Source organism: Mobula birostris, unplaced genomic scaffold (genome assembly GCF_030028105.1).
Source record: "Mobula birostris isolate sMobBir1 unplaced genomic scaffold, sMobBir1.hap1 scaffold_748, whole genome shotgun sequence".
NCBI lineage: Eukaryota > Metazoa > Chordata > Chondrichthyes > Myliobatiformes > Myliobatidae > Mobula > Mobula birostris.
In genome coordinates, this window is record NW_027278465.1 from 105,786 (window position 1) to 126,082 (window position 20,297).

Here is a 20,297-nt window from a genome sequence, read left to right on the forward strand (position 1 = left end):
GGAAAGTTTGCAGTCGACAGTTCCTCGCTGGCTCGACGCCAGGAAAGGCTCCGTCGGACTTGCAGAGACCCAGGCCGGGAGAGGCCGAAACGTCCTTCCAGATGCTTCGGCACCAACACCGGACGAAAATCAGGAAAAACAATGGAGGAGGAACGTTACCCCGCTGTCAATGGGGGGAACGACGGCGTTTGCCTCCGGTTTTGGAGCGAACCGGCTTCCTGGCGAGTTGCCAGCGGCCGCAGCTGGGAGCTATGCAGTTAGCAGCCGCCAACAAACCCAGCCCAAACCGGCAGTAAAACTGCACACCGAGTTTCTTCACCAGCGCCGTCACTCACTCGATTGTTCAAGAGACTTTTAGAGCCACCTCCAAAGTATTCCACGAACTTTATCCAGTAGTTTTGCCTCGATTTCTCCCAGCTCAGTCAGCACAGCTCCTCTCTGTGTCTGACCCCGGGAGTGTGTGACGGGACGGTGTAGAGGAAGCTTCACTCTGTGTCTGACCCCGGGAGTGTGTGATGGGACAGTGTGGAGGGAGATTCACTCTGTGTCTGATCCTGGGAGTGTGTGATGGGACGGTGTGGAGGGAGATTCACTCTGTGTCTGACCCCGGGAGTGTGTGATGGGACAGTGTGGAGGGAGATTCACTCTGTGTCTGACCCCGGGAGTGTGTGTGGGGACGGTGTAGAGGAAGCTTCACTCTGTGTCTGACCCCGGGAGAGTGTGATGGGACAGTGTGGAGGGAGATTCACTCTGTGTCTGACCCCGGGAGTGTGTGATGGGACAGTGTGGAGGGAGCTTCACTCTGTGTCTGACCCCGGGAGTGTGTGATGGGACGGTGTGGAGGGAGCTTCACTCTGTGTCTGACCCCGGGAGTGTGTGATGGGACGGTGCAGAGGGAGCTCCACTCTGTGTCTGACCCCGGGAGTGTGTGATGGGACGGTGTGGAGGGGGATTCACTCTGTGTCTGACCCCGGGAGTGTGTGATGGGACAGTGTGGAGGGAGATTCACTCTGTGTCTGACCCCGGGAGTGTGTGATGGGATGGTGTAGAGGATCTGGATCTGAAATCCCTCAGTCCTGGTGTCGGTGAGTTTTTGGGACAACTGCCCCAGGAAGTTGTGAGCACGTCCCACAGCAGACACTCACCTCCAGAGATGGTAGAACAGCAGTGGAATGTTCAGTCCCAGGGTCACCCACTCTCCCGCACAGGTGAACATGACACAGAACAGGCCGTGGATGGAATATTCCGGTAGAACGAGCTGAAACACGAAGGCAGACAGAGCAGACAGCAATCAGTGCTGACTTCAAAGTTCAACGTACATTTATTATCCGAGTTCAAACAGTTCCCCCTCTAACAAGAGTAGCGAGGCCAGTCTTCTGCTCCAGGTGTCAGATGTGAGATGTCCTGGAGACTCCCAGCCTCCCTGACGGCCACATCTACACCACGTGCATCGAGCTGCAGCTCCTCAGAGACCGAGTCAGGGAACTGGAGTTGCAGCTCGATGGCCTTCGATTTGTTTGGAATAGTGAGGATGTGACAGACAGGAGCTACAGGCAGTTCGTCACAGGAGACAGCTGAGTGGGTGAACATCAGGAGAGGGAAGGGCAAGAGTGAGATACTGGAGAGTACCCCTGTGGCCGTCCCCCTTAACAATAAGTACTCCATTTTGAGTGCTGTTGGTGGGGCTGTGTTCCTACCCATGGGAAACAACAGTGGCCGTGCCTCTGGCACAGAGTCTGGCCCTGTGGCTCAGAAGGGTAGGGAAAGGAAGAGGATGGCAGCAGTGATAGGGACCTCTATCAGGGGGCCAGACAGGCGATCCTGTGGGCAAGAAAATAGAAACACAGATGGTAGTTTGCCTCCCAGGTGCCAGGGTTCGTGATGTTTCTGAGCGTGTCCACAATATCCTGAAATGGGAGGGTGAGCAGCCAGAGATCGTGGTACATATTGGTACCAACGATAGAGGTAGAAAACGGGTGGAGGTCCTGAAAGCAGAATACAGGGAGATAAGAAGGAAGCTGAGAAGCAGGATCACAAAGGTAATAATCTTGGGAATGTTGTGGTGAGAATTGAACCTGGGTCGCTGGGACTGTAAAACGTTGTGTTAACCACTACACTACCGTGCGATGGGAATCGAACCCGGGTCGCTGGGACTGTAAAACGTTGTGCTAACCACTACACTACCGTGCGATGGGAATCGAACCCGGGTCGCTGGGACTGTAAAACGTTGTGTTAACCACTACACTACCGTGCGATGGGAATCGAACCCGGGTCGCTGGGACTGTAAAACGTTGTGCTAACCACTACACTACCGTGCGATGGGAATCGAACCCGGGTCACCGGTACTGTAAAACGTTGTGCTAACCACTACACTACCGTGCGATGGGAATCGAACCCGGGTCACTGGTAATGTAAAACGTTGTGTTAACCACTACACTACCGTGCGATGGGAATCGAACCCGGGTCACTGGTACTGTAAAACGTTGTGTTAACCACTACACTACCGTGCGATGGGAATCGAACCCGGGTCACTGGTACTGTAAAACGTTGTGCTAACCACTACACTACCGTGCGATGGGAATCGAACCCGGGTCACCGGTACTGTAAAACGTTGTGTTAACCACTACACTACAGTGCGATGGGAATCGAACCCGGGTCGCTGGGACTGTAAAACGTTGTGCTAACCACTACACTACCGTGCGATGGGAATCGAACCCGGGTCACCGGTACTGTAAAACGTTGTGTTAACCACTACACTACCGTGCGATGGGAATCGAACCCGGGTCGCTGGTAATGTAAAACGTTGTGTTAACCACTACACTACCGTGCGATGGGAATCAAACCCGGGTCACTGGGACTGTAAAACGTTGTGTTAACCACTACACTACCGTGCGATGGGAATCGAACCCGGGTCGCTGGGACTGTAAAACGTTGTGTTAACCACTACACTACCGTGCGATGGGAATGGAACCCGGGTCACTGGTAATGTAAAACGTTGTGTTAACCACTACACTACCGTGCGATGGGAATCGAACCCGGGTCGCTGGGACTGTAAAACGTTGTGCTAACCACTACACTACCGTGCGATGGGAATCGAACCCGGGTCACCGGTACTGTAAAACGTTGTGTTAACCACTACACTACCGTGCGATGGGAATCGAACCCGGGTCACTGGTAATGTAAAACGTTGTGCTAACCACTACACTACCGTGCGATGGAAATCGAACCCGGGTCACTGGTAATGTAAAACGTTGTGTTAACCGCTACACTACCGTGCGATGGGAATCGAACCCGGGTCGCTGGGACTGTAAAACGTTGTGTTAACCACTACACTACCGTGCGATGGGAATCGAACCCGGGTCGCTGGGACTGTAAAACGTTGTGTTAACCACTACACTACCGTGCGATGGGAATCGAACCCGGGTCGCTGGGACTGTAAAACGTTGTGCTAACCACTACACTACCGTGCGATGGGAATCGAACCCGGGTCGCTGGTACTGTAAAACGTTGTGCTAACCACTACACTACCGTGCGATGGGAATCGAACCCGGGTCACTGGTAATGTAAAACGTTGTGTTAACCACTACACTACCGTGCGATGGGAATCGAACCCGGGTCGCTGGTACTGTAAAACGTTGTGTTAACCACTACACTACCGTGCGATGGGAATCGAACCCGGGTCGCTGGGACTGTAAAACGTTGTGCTAACCACTACACTACAGTGCGATGGGAATCGAACCCGGGTCGCTGGGACTGTAAAACGTTGTGCTAACCACTACACTACTGTGCGGTGGGAATCGAACCCGGGTCACTGGTACTGTAAAACGTTGTGTTAACCACTACACTACCATGTCCTTGAGCACCCCTCAGGGTGAACACACACAGTTTCCACATGGATGAATCTTAAAAGTCAGTTCCATTCCTGTACTGAGTGTAACTCCACCACACAGCGGGGGATGGATAATTGTCCCTTACTAGTTTTCTGGGCAATCACTGGAAACAAATTATCGGGCTATTTGTTGCATGGCTTGAGAAGCAACAGAGAGAAGGTGGTTGAAACTCTGAACTAAAATGAGATGTGCTGCAAATACTCAGCAGTTCAGTCAGCATCTGTGGAGAGTGAATCTTCAGTGTTCCAGACCGATCATCATCATCGTCATGTGTCGTGTTGTAGGACGTGAGTGATCACGGTTACTGTTCCAGACCAATCATCGTCATGTGCCGTGTTGTACGATGTGAGTGATCACGGTTACTGTTCCAGACCGATCATCATCATGTGTCGTGTTGTATGACGTGAGCGATCACAGTTACTGTTCCAGACCGATCATCATCATCGTCATGTGCCGTGTTGTACGATGTGAGTGATCACGGTTACTGTTCCAGACCGATCATCGTCATGTGCCGTGTTGTACGATGTGAGCGATCACGGTTACTGTTCCAGACCGATCATCGTCATGTGCCGTGTTGTACGATGTGAGCGATCACGGTTACTGTTCCAGACCGATCATCGTCATGTGCCGTGTTGTACGATGTGAGTGATCACGGTTACTGTTCCAGACCGATCATCGTCATGTGCCGTGTTGTATGACGTGAGTGATCACGGTTACTGTTCCAGACCGATCATCATCGTCATGTGCCGTGTTGTACGATGTGAGCGATCACGGTTACTGTTCCAGACCGATCATCATCGTCATGTGCCGTGTTGTACGATGTGAGTGATCACAGTTACTGTTCCAGACCGATCATCGTCATGTGTTGTATGATGTGAGCGATCAGAGTTACTGTTCCAGACCGATCATCGTCATGTGTCGTGTTGTACGATGTGAGCGATCACGGTTACTGTTCCAGACCGATCATCGTCATGTGTCGTGTTGTACGATGTGAGCGATCACGGTTACTGTTCCAGACCGATCATCGTCATGTGCCGTGTTGTACGATGTGAGCGATCACGGTTACTGTTCCAGACCGATCATCATCGTCATGTGCCGTGTTGTACGATGTGAGTGATCACGGTTACTGTTCCAGACCGATCATCGTCATGTGTCGTGTTGTACGATGTGAGCGATCACGGTTACTGTTCCAGACCGATCATCATCGTCATGTGTCGTGTTGTATGATGTGAGCGATCACGGTTACTGTTCCAGACCGATCATCGTCATGTGCCGTGTTGTATGACGTGAGCGATCATGGTTACTGTTCCAGACCGATCATCGTCATGTGCCGTGTTGTATGATGTGAGCGATCACGGTTACTGTTCCAGACCGATCATCATCATCGTCATGTGCCGTGTTGTACGATGTGAGTGATCACGGTTACTGTTCCAGACCGATCATCGTCATGTGCCGTGTTGTACGATGTGAGCGATCACGGTTACTGTTCCAGACCGATCATCGTCATGTGCCGTGTTGTACGATGTGAGCGATCACGGTTACTGTTCCAGACCGATCATCGTCATGTGTCGTGTTGTACGATGTGAGCGTTCACGGTTACTGTTCCAGACCGATCATCGTCATGTGTCGTGTTGTACGATGTGAGCGATCACGGTTACTGTTCCAGACCGATCATCGTCATGTGCCGTGTTGTACGATGTGAGCGATCACGGTTACTGTTCCAGACCGATCATCGTCATGTGTCGTGTTGTAGGACGTGAGCGATCACGGTTACTGTTCCAGACCGATCATCGTCATGTGCCGTGTTGTACGATGTGAGCAATCACGGTTACTGTTCCAGACCGATCATCGTCATGTGTCGTGTTGTACGATGTGAGCGATCACGGTTACTGTTCCAGATCGATCATCATCATCGTCATGTGCCGTGTTGTACGATGTGAGTGATCACGGTTACTGTTCCAGACCGATCATCGTCATGTGTCGTGTTGTATGATGTGAGCGATCACGGTTACTGTTCCAGACCGATCATCGTCATGTGCCGTGTTGTACGATGTGAGCGATCACAGTTACTGTTCCAGACCGATCATCGTCATGTGCCGTGTTGTACGATGTGAGCGATCACAGTTACTGTTCCAGACCGATCATCGTCATGTGCCATGTTGTACGATGTGAGCGATCACGGTTACTGTTCCAGACCGATCATCATCATGTGCCGTGTTGTACGATGTGAGCGATCACGGTTACTGTTCCAGACCGATCATCGTCATGTGCCGTGTTGTACGATGTGAGCGATCACGGTTACTGTTCCAGACCGATCATCGTCATGTGCCGTGTTGTATGATGTGAGCGATCACGGTTACTGTTCCAGACCGATCATCGTCATGTGCCGTGTTGTACGATGTGAGTGATCATGGTTACTGTTCCAGACCGATCATCGTCATGTGCCGTGTTGTACGATGTGAGTGATCACGGTTACTGTTCCAGACCGATCATCGTCATGTGCCGTGTTGTACGATGTGAGTGATCACGGTTACTGTTCCAGACCGATCATCATCGTCATGTGCCGTGTTGTATGACGTGAGCGATCACGGTTACTGTTCCAGACCGATCATCGTCATGTGCCGTGTTGTATGACGTGAGCGATTACGGTTACTGTTCCAGACCGATCATGATCGTCATGTGCCGTGTTGTATGATGTGAGTGATCACGGTTACTGTTCCAGACCGATCATCGTCATGTGTCGTGTTGTATGACGTGAGCGATCACCGTTACTGTTCCAGACCGATCATCGTCATGTGTCGTGTTGTATGATGTGAGCGATCACGGTTACTGTTCCAGACCGATCATCGTCATGTGCCGTGTTGTATGACGTGAGCGATCACGGTTACTGTTCCAGACCGATCATCTTCATGTGTCGTGTTGTATGACGTGAGCGATCACGGTTACTGTTCCAGACCGATCATCGTCATGTGTCGTGTTGTATGATGTGAGCGATCACGGTTACTGTTCCAGACCGATCATCGTCATGTGTCGTGTTGTATTATGTGAGCGATCACGGTTACTGTTCCAGACCGATCATCGTCATGTGCCGTGTTGTATGACGTGAGCGATCACGGTTACTGTTCCAGACCGATCATCGTCATGTGCCGTGTTGTACGATGTGAGTGATCACGGTTACTGTTCCAGACCGATCATCGTCATGTGCCGTGTTGTATGACGTCAGCGATCACGGTTACTGTTCCAGACCGATCATCGTCATGTGCCGTGTTGTACGATGTGAGCGATCACGGTTACTGTTCCAGACCGATCATCGTCATGTGCCGTGTTGTACGATGTGAGTGATCACGGTTACTGTTCCAGAACGATCATCGTCATGTTGTGTCGTGTTGTATGATGTGAGCGATCACGGTTACTGTTCCAGACCGATCATCGTCATGTGCCGTGTTGTATGACGTGAGCGATCACGGTTACTGTTCCAGACCGATCATCATCGTCATGTGCCGTGTTGTATGACGTGAGCGATCACGGTTACTGTTCCAGACCGATCATCATCGTCATGTGCCGTGTTGTATAATGTGAGTGATCACGGTTACGGTTCCAGACCGATCATCGTCATGTGCCGTGTTGTACGATGTGAGCGATCACGGTTACTGTTCCAGACCGATCATCGTCATGTGCCGTATTGTACGATGTGAGCGATCACAGTTACTGTTCCAGACCGATCATCGTCATGTGTCGTGTTGTATGACGTGAGCGATCACCGTTACTGTTCCAGACCGATCATCGTCATGTGTCGTGTTGTATGATGTGAGCGATCACGGTTACTGTTCCAGACCGATCATCGTCATGTGTCGTGTTGTATGATGTGAGCGATCACGGTTACTGTTCCAGACCGATCATCGTCATGTGCCGTGTTGTACGATGTGAGTGATCACGGTTACTGTTCCAGACCGATCATCGTCATGTGCCGTGTTGTATGACGTGAGCGATCACGGTTACTGTTCCAGAACGATCATCATCGTCATGTGCCGTGTTGTACGATGTGAGTGATCACGGTTACTGTTCCAGACCGATCATCATCGTCATGTGCCGTGTTGTACGATGTGAGCGATCACGGTTACTGTTCCAGACCGATCATCATCGTCATGTGCCGTGTTGTACGATGTGAGTGATCACAGTTACTGTTCCAGACCGATCATCGTCATGTGCCGTGTTGTACGATGTGAGCGATCACGGTTACTGTTCCAGACCGATCATCATCGTCATGTGCCGTGTTGTACGATGTGAGTGATCACGGTTACTGTTCCAGACCGATCATCGTCATGTGCCGTGTTGTACGATGTGAGCGATCACGGTTACTGTTCCAGACCGATCATCATCGTCATGTGCCGTGTTGTATGATGTGAGTGATCACGGTTACTGTTCCAGACCGATCATCGTCATGTGCCGTGTTGTACGATGTGAGCGATCACGGTTACTGTTCCAGACCGATCATTGTCATGTGCCGTGTTGTACGATGTGAGCGATCACGGTTACTGTTCCAGACCGATCATCGTCATGTGTCGTGTTGTACGATGTGAGCGATCACGGTTACTGTTCCAGACCGATCATCATCGTCATGTGTCGTGTTGTATGATGTGAGCGATCACGGTTACTGTTCCAGACCGATCATCGTCATGTGCCGTGTTGTATGACGTGAGCGATCACGGTTACTGTTCCAGACCGATCATCGTCATGTGCCGTGTTGTATGATGTGAGCGATCACGGTTACTGTTCCAGACCGATCATCATCATCGTCATGTGCCGTGTTGTACGATGTGAGTGATCACGGTTACTGTTCCAGACCGATCATCGTCATGTGCCGTGTTGTACGATGTGAGCGATCACGGTTACTGTTCCAGACCGATCATCGTCATGTGCCGTGTTGTACAATGTGAGTGATCACGGTTACTGTTCCAGACCGATCATCGTCATGTGTCGTGTTGTACGATGTGAGCGATCACGGTTACTGTTCCAGACCGATCATCGTCATGTGTCGTGTTGTACGATGTGAGCGATCACGGTTACTGTTCCAGACCGATCATCGTCATGTGCCGTGTTGTACGATGTGAGCGATCACGGTTACTGTTCCAGACCGATCATCGTCATGTGTCGTGTTGTAGGACGTGAGTGATCACGGTTACTGTTCCAGACCGATCATCGTCATGTGCCGTGTTGTACGATGTGAGCAATCACGGTTACTGTTCCAGACCGATCATCGTCATGTGTCGTGTTGTACGATGTGAGCGATCACAGTTACTGTTCCAGACCGATCATCATCATCGTCATGTGCCGTGTTGTACGATGTGAGTGATCACGGTTACTGTTCCAGACCGATCATCGTCATGTGTCGTGTTGTATGATGTGAGCGATCACGGTTACTGTTCCAGACCGATCATCGTCATGTGCCGTGTTGTACGATGTGAGCGATCACAGTTACTGTTCCAGACCGATCATCGTCATGTGCCGTGTTGTACGATGTGAGCGATCACGGTTACTGTTCCAGACCGATCATCGTCATGTGCCGTGTTGTACGATGTGAGTGATCACGGTTACTGTTCCAGACCGATCATCATCGTCATGTGCCGTGTTGTATGACGTGAGCGATCACGGTTACTGTTCCAGACCGATCATCGTCATGTGCCGTGTTGTATGACGTGAGCGATCACGGTTACTGTTCCAGACCGATCATGATCGTCATGTGCCATGTTGTATGACGTGAGCGATCACGGTTACTGTTCCAGACCGATCATCATCGTCATGTGCCGTGTTGTATGATGTGAGTGATCACGGTTACTGTTCCAGACCGATCATCGTCATGTGTCGTGTTGTATGACGTGAGCGATCACCGTTACTGTTCCAGACCGATCATCGTCATGTGTCGTGTTGTATGATGTCAGCGATCACGGTTACTGTTCCAGACCGATCATCGTCATGTGCCGTGTTGTATGACGTGAGCGATCACGGTTACTGTTCCAGACCGATCATTGTCATGTGTCGTGTTGTATGACGTGAGCGATCACGGTTACTGTTCCAGACCGATCATCGTCATGTGCCGTGTTGTACGATGTGAGTGATCACGGTTACTGTTCCAGACCGATCATCGTCATGTGCCGTGTTGTATGACGTCAGCGATCACGGTTACTGTTCCAGACCGATCATCGTCATGTGCCGTGTTGTACGATGTGAGCGATCACGGTTACTGTTCCAGACCGATCATCATCGTCATGTGCCGTGTTGTACGATGTGAGTGATCACGGTTACTGTTCCAGACCGATCATCGTCATGTGCCGTGTTGTACGATGTGAGTGATCACGGTTACTGTTCCAGAACGATCATCGTCATGTTGTGTCGTTTTGTATGATGTGAGCGATCACGGTTACTGTTCCAGACCGATCATCGTCCTGTGCCGTGTTGTATGACGTGAGCGATCACGGTTACTGTTCCAGACCGATCATCATCGTCATGTGCCGTGTTGTATGACGTGAGCGATCACGGTTACTGTTCCAGACCGATCATCATCGTCATGTGCCGTGTTGTATAATGTGAGTGATCACGGTTACTGTTCCAGACCGATCATCGTCATGTGCCGTGTTGTACGATGTGAGCGATCACGGTTACTGTTCCAGACCGATCATCGTCATGTGCCGTATTGTACGATGTGAGCGATCACAGTTACTGTTCCAGACCGATCATCGTCATGTGTCGTGTTGTATGACGTGAGCGATCACCGTTACTGTTCCAGACCGATCATCGTCATGTGTCGTGTTGTATGATGTGAGCGATCACGGTTACTGTTCCAGACCGATCATCGTCATGTGCCGTGTTGTATGACGTGAGCGATCACGGTTACTGTTCCAGACCGATCATCGTCATGTGTCGTGTTGTAGGACGTGAGCGATCACGGTTACTGTTCCAGACTGATCATCGTCATGTGCCGTGTTGTATGACGTGAGCGATCACGGTTACTGTTCCAGACCGATCATCGTCATGTGTCGTGTTGTATGACGTGAGCGATCACGGTTACTGTTCCAGACCGATCATCGTCATGTGTCGTGTTGTATGATGTGAGCGATCACGGTTACTGTTCCAGACCGATCATCGTCATGTGCCGTGTTGTATGACGTGAGCGATCACGGTTACTGTTCCAGACCGATCATCGTCATGTGCCGTGTTGTACGATGTGAGTGATCACGGTTACTGTTCCAGACCGATCATCGTCATGTGCCGTGTTGTATGACGTCAGTGATCACGGTTACTGTTCCAGACCGATCATCGTCATGTGCCGCGTTGTACGATGTGAGCGATCACGGTTACTGTTCCAGACCGATCATCGTCATGTGCCGTGTTGTACGATGTGAGTGATCACGGTTACTGTTCCAGACCGATCATCGTCATGTTGTGTCGTGTTGTATGATGTGAGCGATCACGGTTACTGTTCCAGACCGATCATCGTCATGTGTCGTGTTGTAGGACGTGAGTGATCACGGTTACTGTTCCAAACCGATCATCGTCATGTGCCGTGTTGTACGATGTGAGCAATCACGGTTACTGTTCCAGACCGATCATCGTCATGTGTCGTGTTGTACGATGTGAGCGATCACGGTTACTGTTCCAGACCGATCATCATCATCGTCATGTGCCGTGTTGTACGATGTGAGTGATCACGGTTACTGTTCCAGACCGATCATCGTCATGTGTCGTGTTGTATGATGTGAGCGATCACGGTTACTGTTCCAGACCGATCATCGTCATGTGCCGTGTTGTACGATGTGAGCGATCACAGTTACTGTTCCAGACCGATCATCGTCATGTGCCGTGTTGTACGATGTGAGTGATCACGGTTACTGTTCCAGACCGATCATCGTCATGTGCCGTGTTGTACGATGTGAGCGATCACGGTTACTGTTCCAGACCGATCATCGTCATGTGCCGTGTTGTACGATGTGAGCGATCACAGTTACTGTTCCAGACCGATCATCGTCATGTGCCATGTTGTACGATGTGAGTGATCACGGTTACTGTTCCAGACCGATCATCATCGTCATGTGTCGTGTTGTATGACGTGAGCGATCACGGTTACTGTTCCAGACCGATCATCATCGTCATGTGCCGTGTTGTACGACGTGAGCGATCACGGTTACTGTTCCAGACCGATCATGGTCATGTGTCGTGTTGTATGACGTGAGCGATCACGGTTACTGTTCCAGACTGATCATCGTCATGTGCCGTGTTGTATGATGTGAGCGATCACGGTTACTGTTCCAGACCGATCATCGTCATGTGCCGTGTTGTACGATGTGAGCGATCACGGTTACTGTTCCAGACCGATCATCATCGTCATGTGTCGTGTTGTATGACGTGAGCGATCACGGTTACTGTTCCAGACCGATCGTCATCGTCATGTGCCGTGTTGTATGACGTGAGCGATCACGGTTACTGTTCCAGACCGATCATCGTCATGTGTCGTGTTGTATGACGTGAGCGATCACGGTTACTGTTCCAGACCGATCATCGTCATGTGTCGTGTTGTATGATGTGAGCGATCACGGTTACTGTTCCAGACCGATCATCGTCATGTGCCGTGTTGTATGACGTGAGCGATCACGGTTACTGTTCCAGACCGATCATCGTCATGTGCCGTGTTGTACGATGTGAGCGATCACGGTTACTGTTCCAGACCGATCATCGTCATGTGCCGTGTTGTACGATGTGAGTGATCACGGTTACTGTTCCAGACCGATCATCGTCATGTTGTGTCGTGTTGTATGATGTGAGCGATCACGGTTACTGTTCCAGACCGATCATCGTCATGTGTCGTGTTGTAGGACGTGAGTGATCACGGTTACTGTTCCAAACCGATCATCGTCATGTGCCGTGTTGTACGATGTGAGTGATCACGGTTACTGTTCCAGACCGATCATCGTCATGTTGTGTCGTGTTGTATGATGTGAGCGATCACGGTTACTGTTCCAGACCGATCATCGTCATGTGTCGTGTTGTACAATGTGAGCGATCACGGTTACTGTTCCAGACCGATCATCGTCATGTGCCGTGTTGTATGACGTCAGCGATCACGGTTACTGTTCCAGACCGATCATCGTCATGTGCCGTGTTGTACGATGTGAGCGATCACGGTTACTGTTCCAGACCGATCATCGTCATGTGCCGTGTTGTACGATGTGAGCGATCACAGTTACTGTTCCAGACCGATCATCGTCATGTGCCGTGTTGTACGATGTGAGCGATCACAGTTACTGTTCCAGACCGATCATCGTCATGTGCCGTGTTGTACGATGTGAGTGATCACGGTTACTGTTCCAGACCGATCATCGTCATGTGCCGTGTTGTACGATGTGAGCGATCACAGTTACTGTTCCAGACCGATCATCATCGTCATGTGCCGTGTTGTATGACGTCAGCGATCACGGTTACTGTTCCAGACCGATCATCGTCATGTGCCGTGTTGTACGATGTGAGCGATCACGGTTACTGTTCCAGACCGATCATCATCATGTGCCGTGTTGTACGATGTGAGTGATCACGGTTACTGTTCCAGACCGATCATCGTCATGTGCCGTGTTGTATGATGTGAGCGATCACGGTTACTGTTCCAGACCGATCATCGTCATGTGCCGTGTTGTATGATGTGAGCGATCACGGTTACTGTTCCAGACCGATCATCGTCATGTGCCGTGTTGTACGATGTGAGCGATCACGGTTACTGTTCCAGACCGATCATCGTCATGTGTCGTGTTGTACGATGTGAGTGATCACGGTTACTGTTCCAGACCGATCATCGTCATGTTGTGTCGTGTTGTATGACGTGAGCGATCACGGTTACTGTTCCAGACCGATCATCGTCATGTGTCGTGTTGTAGGACGTGAGTGATCACGGTTACTGTTCCAAACCGATCATCGTCATGTGCCGTGTTGTACGATGTGAGCAATCACGGTTACTGTTCCAGACCGATCATCGTCATGTGTCGTGTTGTACAATGTGAGCGATCACGGTTACTGTTCCAGACCGATCATCGTCATGTGCCGTGTTGTACGATGTGAGCGATCACGGTTACTGTTCCAGACCGATCATCGTCATGTGCCGTGTTGTACGATGTGAGCGATCACAGTTACTGTTCCAGACCGATCATCGTCATGTGCCATGTTGTACGATGTGAGTGATCACGGTTACTGTTCCAGACCGATCATCATCGTCATGTGTCGTGTTGTACGATGTGAGTGATCACGGTTACTGTTCCAGACCGATCATCATCGTCATGTGTCGTGTTGTATGACGTGAGCGATCACGGTTACTGTTCCAGACCGATCATCATCGTCATGTGCCGTGTTGTACGACGTGAGCGATCACGGTTACTGTTCCAGACCGATCATGGTCATGTGTCGTGTTGTATGACGTGAGCGATCACGGTTACTGTTCCAGACCGATCATCGTCATGTGCCGTGTTGTATGATGTGAGCGATCACGGTTACTGTTCCAGACCGATCATCGTCATGTGCCGTGTTGTACGATGTGAGCGATCACAGTTACTGTTCCAGACCGATCATCGTCATGTGCCGTGTTGTACGATGTGAGTGATCACGGTTACTGTTCCAGACCGATCATCATCGTCATGTGTCGTGTTGTATGACGTGAGCGATCACGGTTACTGTTCCAGATCGATCATCATCGTCATGTGCCGTGTTGTACGATGTGAGCGATCACGGTTACTGTTCCAGACCGATCATCGTCATGTGTCGTGTTGTACGATGTGAGCGATCACGGTTACTGTTCCAGACCGATCATCATCGTCATGTGCCGTGTTGTATGATGTGAGCGATCACGGTTACTGTTCCAGACCGATCATCGTCATGTGCCGTGTTGTACGATGTGAGCGATCACGGTTACTGTTCCAGACCGATCATCGTCATGTGCCGTGTTGTACGATGTGAGCGATCACGGTTACTGTTCCAGACCGATCATCGTCATGTGTCGTGTTGTACGATGTGAGCGATCACGGTTACTGTTCCAGACCGATCATCATCGTCATGTGCCGTGTTGTATGATGTGAGTGATCATGGTTACTGTTCCAGACCGATCATCATCGTCATGTGTCGTGTTGTACGATGTGAGCGATCACGGTTACTGTTCCAGACCGATCATCGTCACGTGTCGTGTTGTATGATGTGAGCGATCACGGTTACTGTTCCAGACCGATCATCATCGTCATGTGCCGTGTTGTATGATGTGAGCGATCACGGTTACTGTTCCAGACCGATCATCATCGTCATGTGCCGTGTTGTATGATGTGAGTGATCACGGTTTTCCATCTGTCGTTCATCTGAGTTGTAATGAGTCCTTCAAAACTGATCCCCTCTATTCACCATGCGAATGGTCACAACACCATTTTATCGAGAAAATTACGTCACTCATTTCCTCCTTCAGGCAGATCCAGAAAATATATTCATATTTATTTAAATGTGGCAGGTAGAAGTTTGCTGTTAGCAAGGTACAGAAATAACTATTTAAAGTACTCCAGTGGCCTTTTGGGACATTGAGGTCAGCAATACAACAAAATCTTACCAGCGCATTTTTTTAAAAAACGCTTTCTACAGTTCTGTGCAAAGGACTTAGGCACAAATATATATCGCCAGGGTGCCTGAGCCTTTTACACAGTCCTGTATTTGTCAACGTGGAGCGGAGAGCCAGTTTGTAAATCTGGTGGGAACAAATGATGTTAGACGGGGGCTGCGGAGTACACGGTCTACAAAACGCACCCTGGTTAACTCTCCCGAACTCGCCACCTTTCCCACCGAGGGCAGCGGGTGCAGGGGGGCCTCCATCGTCCCCAGGTTCCCCTCGCAGGCCCCGTCTCGGAAACGTATCACTGTTCCTTCGCGGTCACCCCATCTGAAGCCCGGAACTCCCTCCCCGCGGGAGCCCATTGACGTTTAAAAGTGGGAGACCAGGAAAGGAAGAAACCACGACAGTGAGGATCTCATCAGGTGCCTCCTCTCTGCAGACCCTGTCTACACCTCTGGCCAGCCGAACCCCACCCCAGACATTCTCTCTTGTCCCCTCCCCAGTCTGTGCTGAACACAATGCTGATTTAAATTAGGTCCCTTGAAGTCCTCTCCCTCCACGTGCTGCTGGCTGGATGAGACATTGGCTTTGTGAGAGAAGCCAGGGAGTGGGTGGCAGATGGTTGTCTCTCTGACTGGAGGTCTGTGACTATCATATAGGATACAAATGAACAATATAAAATGAAGAAAAATATCTAAAAAAAACATGAAAAAGGAAAAGAAAATTATAACCCTCTTCAAAAAAAACTAATCTAAACAGAATTAATCAACTAAACTAAAAAAAAAAGACATGGGCTGTATTGGAACATCAATAAAAAACAGAGAAAAGAGAAAACCTTAGTGTGGACGACTCCGTTCCTCTCAACCAATATTACAAAGAAATAAAATAAGTTTGGAAAAGGTCAAATTACATCATATGAAAATGTTGAATAAATTGCCTCCAAGCCTTTTCAAATTTAATAGAGGGATCATAAACAACACTTCTAATTTCTTCCAAATTTAAACTCAGCATAGTTTGAGAAAACCAATGAAATGTGGTAGGAGGGTTAATCTCTTTCCAATTTAGCAAAATGGATCTTCTAGCCATTAGAGTAAGAAATGCAATCATCCGACAAGCTGAAGAGGTTAAATGATTTGATTTTATCATTGGTAACCCAAAAATAGCAGTAATTGGGTAAGTCTATATTCAAAGGGCAGATGGAATTCAATGCAGACAAGTGCGAGGTGTTGTACTTTGGTAGGACCAGCCAGGGTGGGTCTTACACAGTGAACAGTCGGGCACTGAGGAGTGTGGTGGAACAAAGGGATCTGGGAATACAGGTCCATAATTCATTGAAAGTGAGGGTAGAGAGGGTCATAAAGAAAGCTTCTGGCACATCGGCCTTCATAAATCAAAGTATTGAGTACAGGAGATGGGATGTTTTGTTGAAGCTGTGTAAGACGTTGGTGAGGTCTAATTTGGTGTACTGTGTGCAGTTTTGATCACCTACCTTCAGAAAAGAAGTAAATAAGGTTAAAGAGTACGGAGGAAATTGACAAGGATGTTGCTGGGACTGGAAAACCTGAGTTACCAGGAAAGTTTGAATAAATTTGGACTTTATTCCTCGGAAGGTGGAAGATTGAGAGAAGACTTGACAAAGGTGCAGATAAGGGTTTCTCTACTGAGGTTGGGTGGGACTACAACTAGAGGTCATGGGTTAAGGGTGAAAGGCAAAACGTTTAAGGGGCACTTGAGGGGAAACTTAGAGGGTGGTGAGAGTGTGGAACGAGCTGCCAGCACAAGTGGTGGAGAAGTTTGGTCAGGCACGGGGATGGTAGGGGTGTGGAGGGCTATGGTCCCGGTGCAGGTGGATGGGAGTAGGCAGTTTTAATGGTTTGGCATGGACTAGATGGGCCAAAGGGCCTGTTTCTGTGATGTACTTCTCTGTGACTCTGTTCATAAAAACCTCTTAAACATTTCTATCGTGCCTGCTTCTGCCACCAAACCTAGCCCCACACCCCAGACACCCGTCACTGCCTGCGTAAAAGGGAACTTGCCCCGCACACCCCTACAAATTAACATCATGGTGGCGCAGGAGCTGGTAACCCTTCTGATCCAGACTCCACGACATATGGTTACAATGCTTGGAATCAAATGACCTTGCCTGGTATCTCAGGGCTGGGTGTGTCTGTACCCACCCTTGACACTCCTTCTCTGCCACCTGTCCCTCACTCCTCCCACGACGCCCCACCCTCACCATTCCCAACATCCTTTCCTCCCACCAGATCTCTGCTGTCCATTGACACATACAGTACTATATATATATATCCTAGCTATGTATATCTGCCCAAAACTTCTGCACAGTACTGAACACAAGGCAACAACATGACATGGGTTATTCTATAGAACACACAGAAGTAATGATGAGAGAACCACGATTTTCTATAACATGCACTGTATCTCTCAAATGTGGGTGGCAGTGTGGAGATACGTCCCTACCAAAGGAGGTGTGAGGTGCTCCCTCCCTCCGCTAGCCTGCAGGTCACCCTTGGGCAGGTGTAGCACCTGCTTAGCCCCCGATCAGGGTCACGTGAAGCCGTGGGAGCAGGTGGTGGATGGTTGTATGAGCAGCCGGTGCAGATCACAAGTCCTGGTTATGTGACCACTGACACCAGGCAGACAATCTCTGACGAGTATTGATAATGGCTGGGGTCACCCGTCTTGTAAAGACACTGCCCAGAAGAAGGCAATGGCAAAACATTTTTACAGACGGTGTGATGTTTGCTTCCAGAATTTGCTGGTATTTAATTGAATTAATTCTCCCCTCTACCAGTAAATGTTCTCCATGCCACAGGCTGCAACACAAGCCCAAAGCATGATCGATCCACCCCTGTGCTTAACAGTTGGAGAGGTGTTCTTTTCATGTAATTCTGCACCCTTTTTTCTCCAAACTTACTGTAGGGTTCTCAGTAATATTAACTGTAATATTAACTGTTAACTGCTAATTATAAAATGGCTTCTCTGAAGTGTAATAATGAAATGGCTTCTTTGCAATGTTAACTATGAGGCAATGCTCTCTGTAGTTGAAATGTTTGGGTTATAGTTATAGATAACGGAGGAACTAACCAATGGAAGCTATGTTATTCTATCTGTATGTGTGGGAACCCGGGTCAGTGCGCCGGCTTTTCGGGAGGAGAACCGAAGAAGGAGGACGTGCTGGATGTGCTCTGGTCGACCACTGTGGTTGGTCCCAGGCGGTGGGTCGAGGAGGTCAGAGGAGATTGAATGGTGGAAAGACCCCATTAATTGATCTCCAATGTTTGTGCACGAAGTGGTTGAACTCTGATAAGTTTGGGACCTTTTACTTTCCTTTTATATTGTATCTCTATTAATTACATCATTCCAGTAAGATCCATAAAGTAATCTGGAAATCGTACCTTGTGTGCTGTCTGATCTTCTATGTGTGAGTTTGTACCAGGGTACATTACACAGCAACTACGCAAACGTGTGACACGGTTTGGTGGGCGGACGGGGTTTCCCCTAGACAAACACAAGCTGATAGCCCTGAGCATACCTTTGCTCATTGCAGCCAAAAAGTTCTATTTTAACTTCATCAGTCCACAGGACTTGTTTCCAAAATGCATCAGGCTTGTTTAGATGTTCCTTTGCAAACTTCTGATGCTGAATTTTGTGGTGAGGACGCAGGAAAGGTTTTTTTCTGATGACTCTTCCAGGAAGGTCATACTTGTGCAGGTGTCGCTGCACAGTAGAACAGTGCACCACCACTCCAGAGTCTGCTAAATCTTCCTGAAGGTCTTTTGCAGTCAAATGGGGTTTTGGTTTGCCTTTCTAGCATTCCTACGAGCAGTTCTCTGGGAAAGTTTTCTTGGTCTTCCAGTCTTCAACTTGACCTCCACCGTTCCTGTTAACTGCCATTTCTTAATTATGTTGCGAACTGAGGAAACAATTACCTGAAAACGCTTTGCTATCTTCTTATAGCCTTTTCCTGCTTTGTGGGCATCATTTATTTTAATTTTCAGAGTGCTAGGCAGCTGCTTAGAAGAGCCCATGGCTGCTGATTGTTGGGACAAGGTTTGAGGAGTCAGGGTATTTATAAAGCTTTGAAATTTGCATCACCTGGCCTTTCCTCATGATGACTGTGAACAAGCCATAGCCCTAACAAGCTAATTAAGGTCTGAGACCTTGGTAAAAGTTATCTGAGAGCTCAAATCTCTTGGGGTGCCCAAACTTTTGCATGGTGCTCCTTTCCTGTTTTTCACTCTAAAATTGTACAAAACAAATATAATACATTAATCTTGCTTAAGATGTTGAAAAGAATGTTTCATCTTTAACTTTATGACTTTTGGAGATCAGTTCATCTTCTGCTCACTTGACTATTCACAGCAACAGAAATTTTGACCGGGGTGCCCAAACTTTTCCATGCAACTGTATCTATCGATCCCTCATTCTCCGGATGAGTCAAAGGTCATCCCTTAACATGTTCTCCGAGGAGCTGCAGCTCTGTGCACCCGGAGCAGATGTGGTTTTCCAGAAGGCTGGGGGACTCCCAGAATTCCCACATCTCACACAAAGAGCACAGCACAGCCCTTCGAGCAACATGACGTCCCACTGGTCACAGGCCTCCAGTCTGAACAAGAGTCCTCCACAACCATCCACTCACTCCTTCCATCAAGCCAATTTTGTACTGAATCAGAGAGCTCAGCCCAGATCCCGTGTGATCTAATCCCTTGACGTTCCCATCAGACCCACCCTGATTCTCTCCTCACCCACACACTGGGCAGGTGGAG

At 49.2% G+C, this 20,297-nt stretch overlaps 1 protein-coding gene across 1 annotated transcript in view; it reads right to left on the reverse strand.

Moving 5' to 3' along the window:
* LOC140193723 (protein cornichon homolog 2-like) overlaps positions 1–15,872 on the reverse strand; it is a 34,007-nt gene extending 18,135 nt beyond the window's left edge. The window contains exons 1-2 of the mRNA XM_072250888.1: positions 15,705–15,872; positions 1,146–1,258 (exon numbers count right to left, since the gene is read on the reverse strand). Coding sequence (XP_072106989.1) covers positions 1,146–1,258; positions 15,705–15,872 — 281 coding nt within the window. The remainder of the gene's footprint in view (positions 1–1,145; positions 1,259–15,704) is intronic.
* Between the last annotated feature and the right edge of the window lie 4,425 nt (positions 15,873–20,297).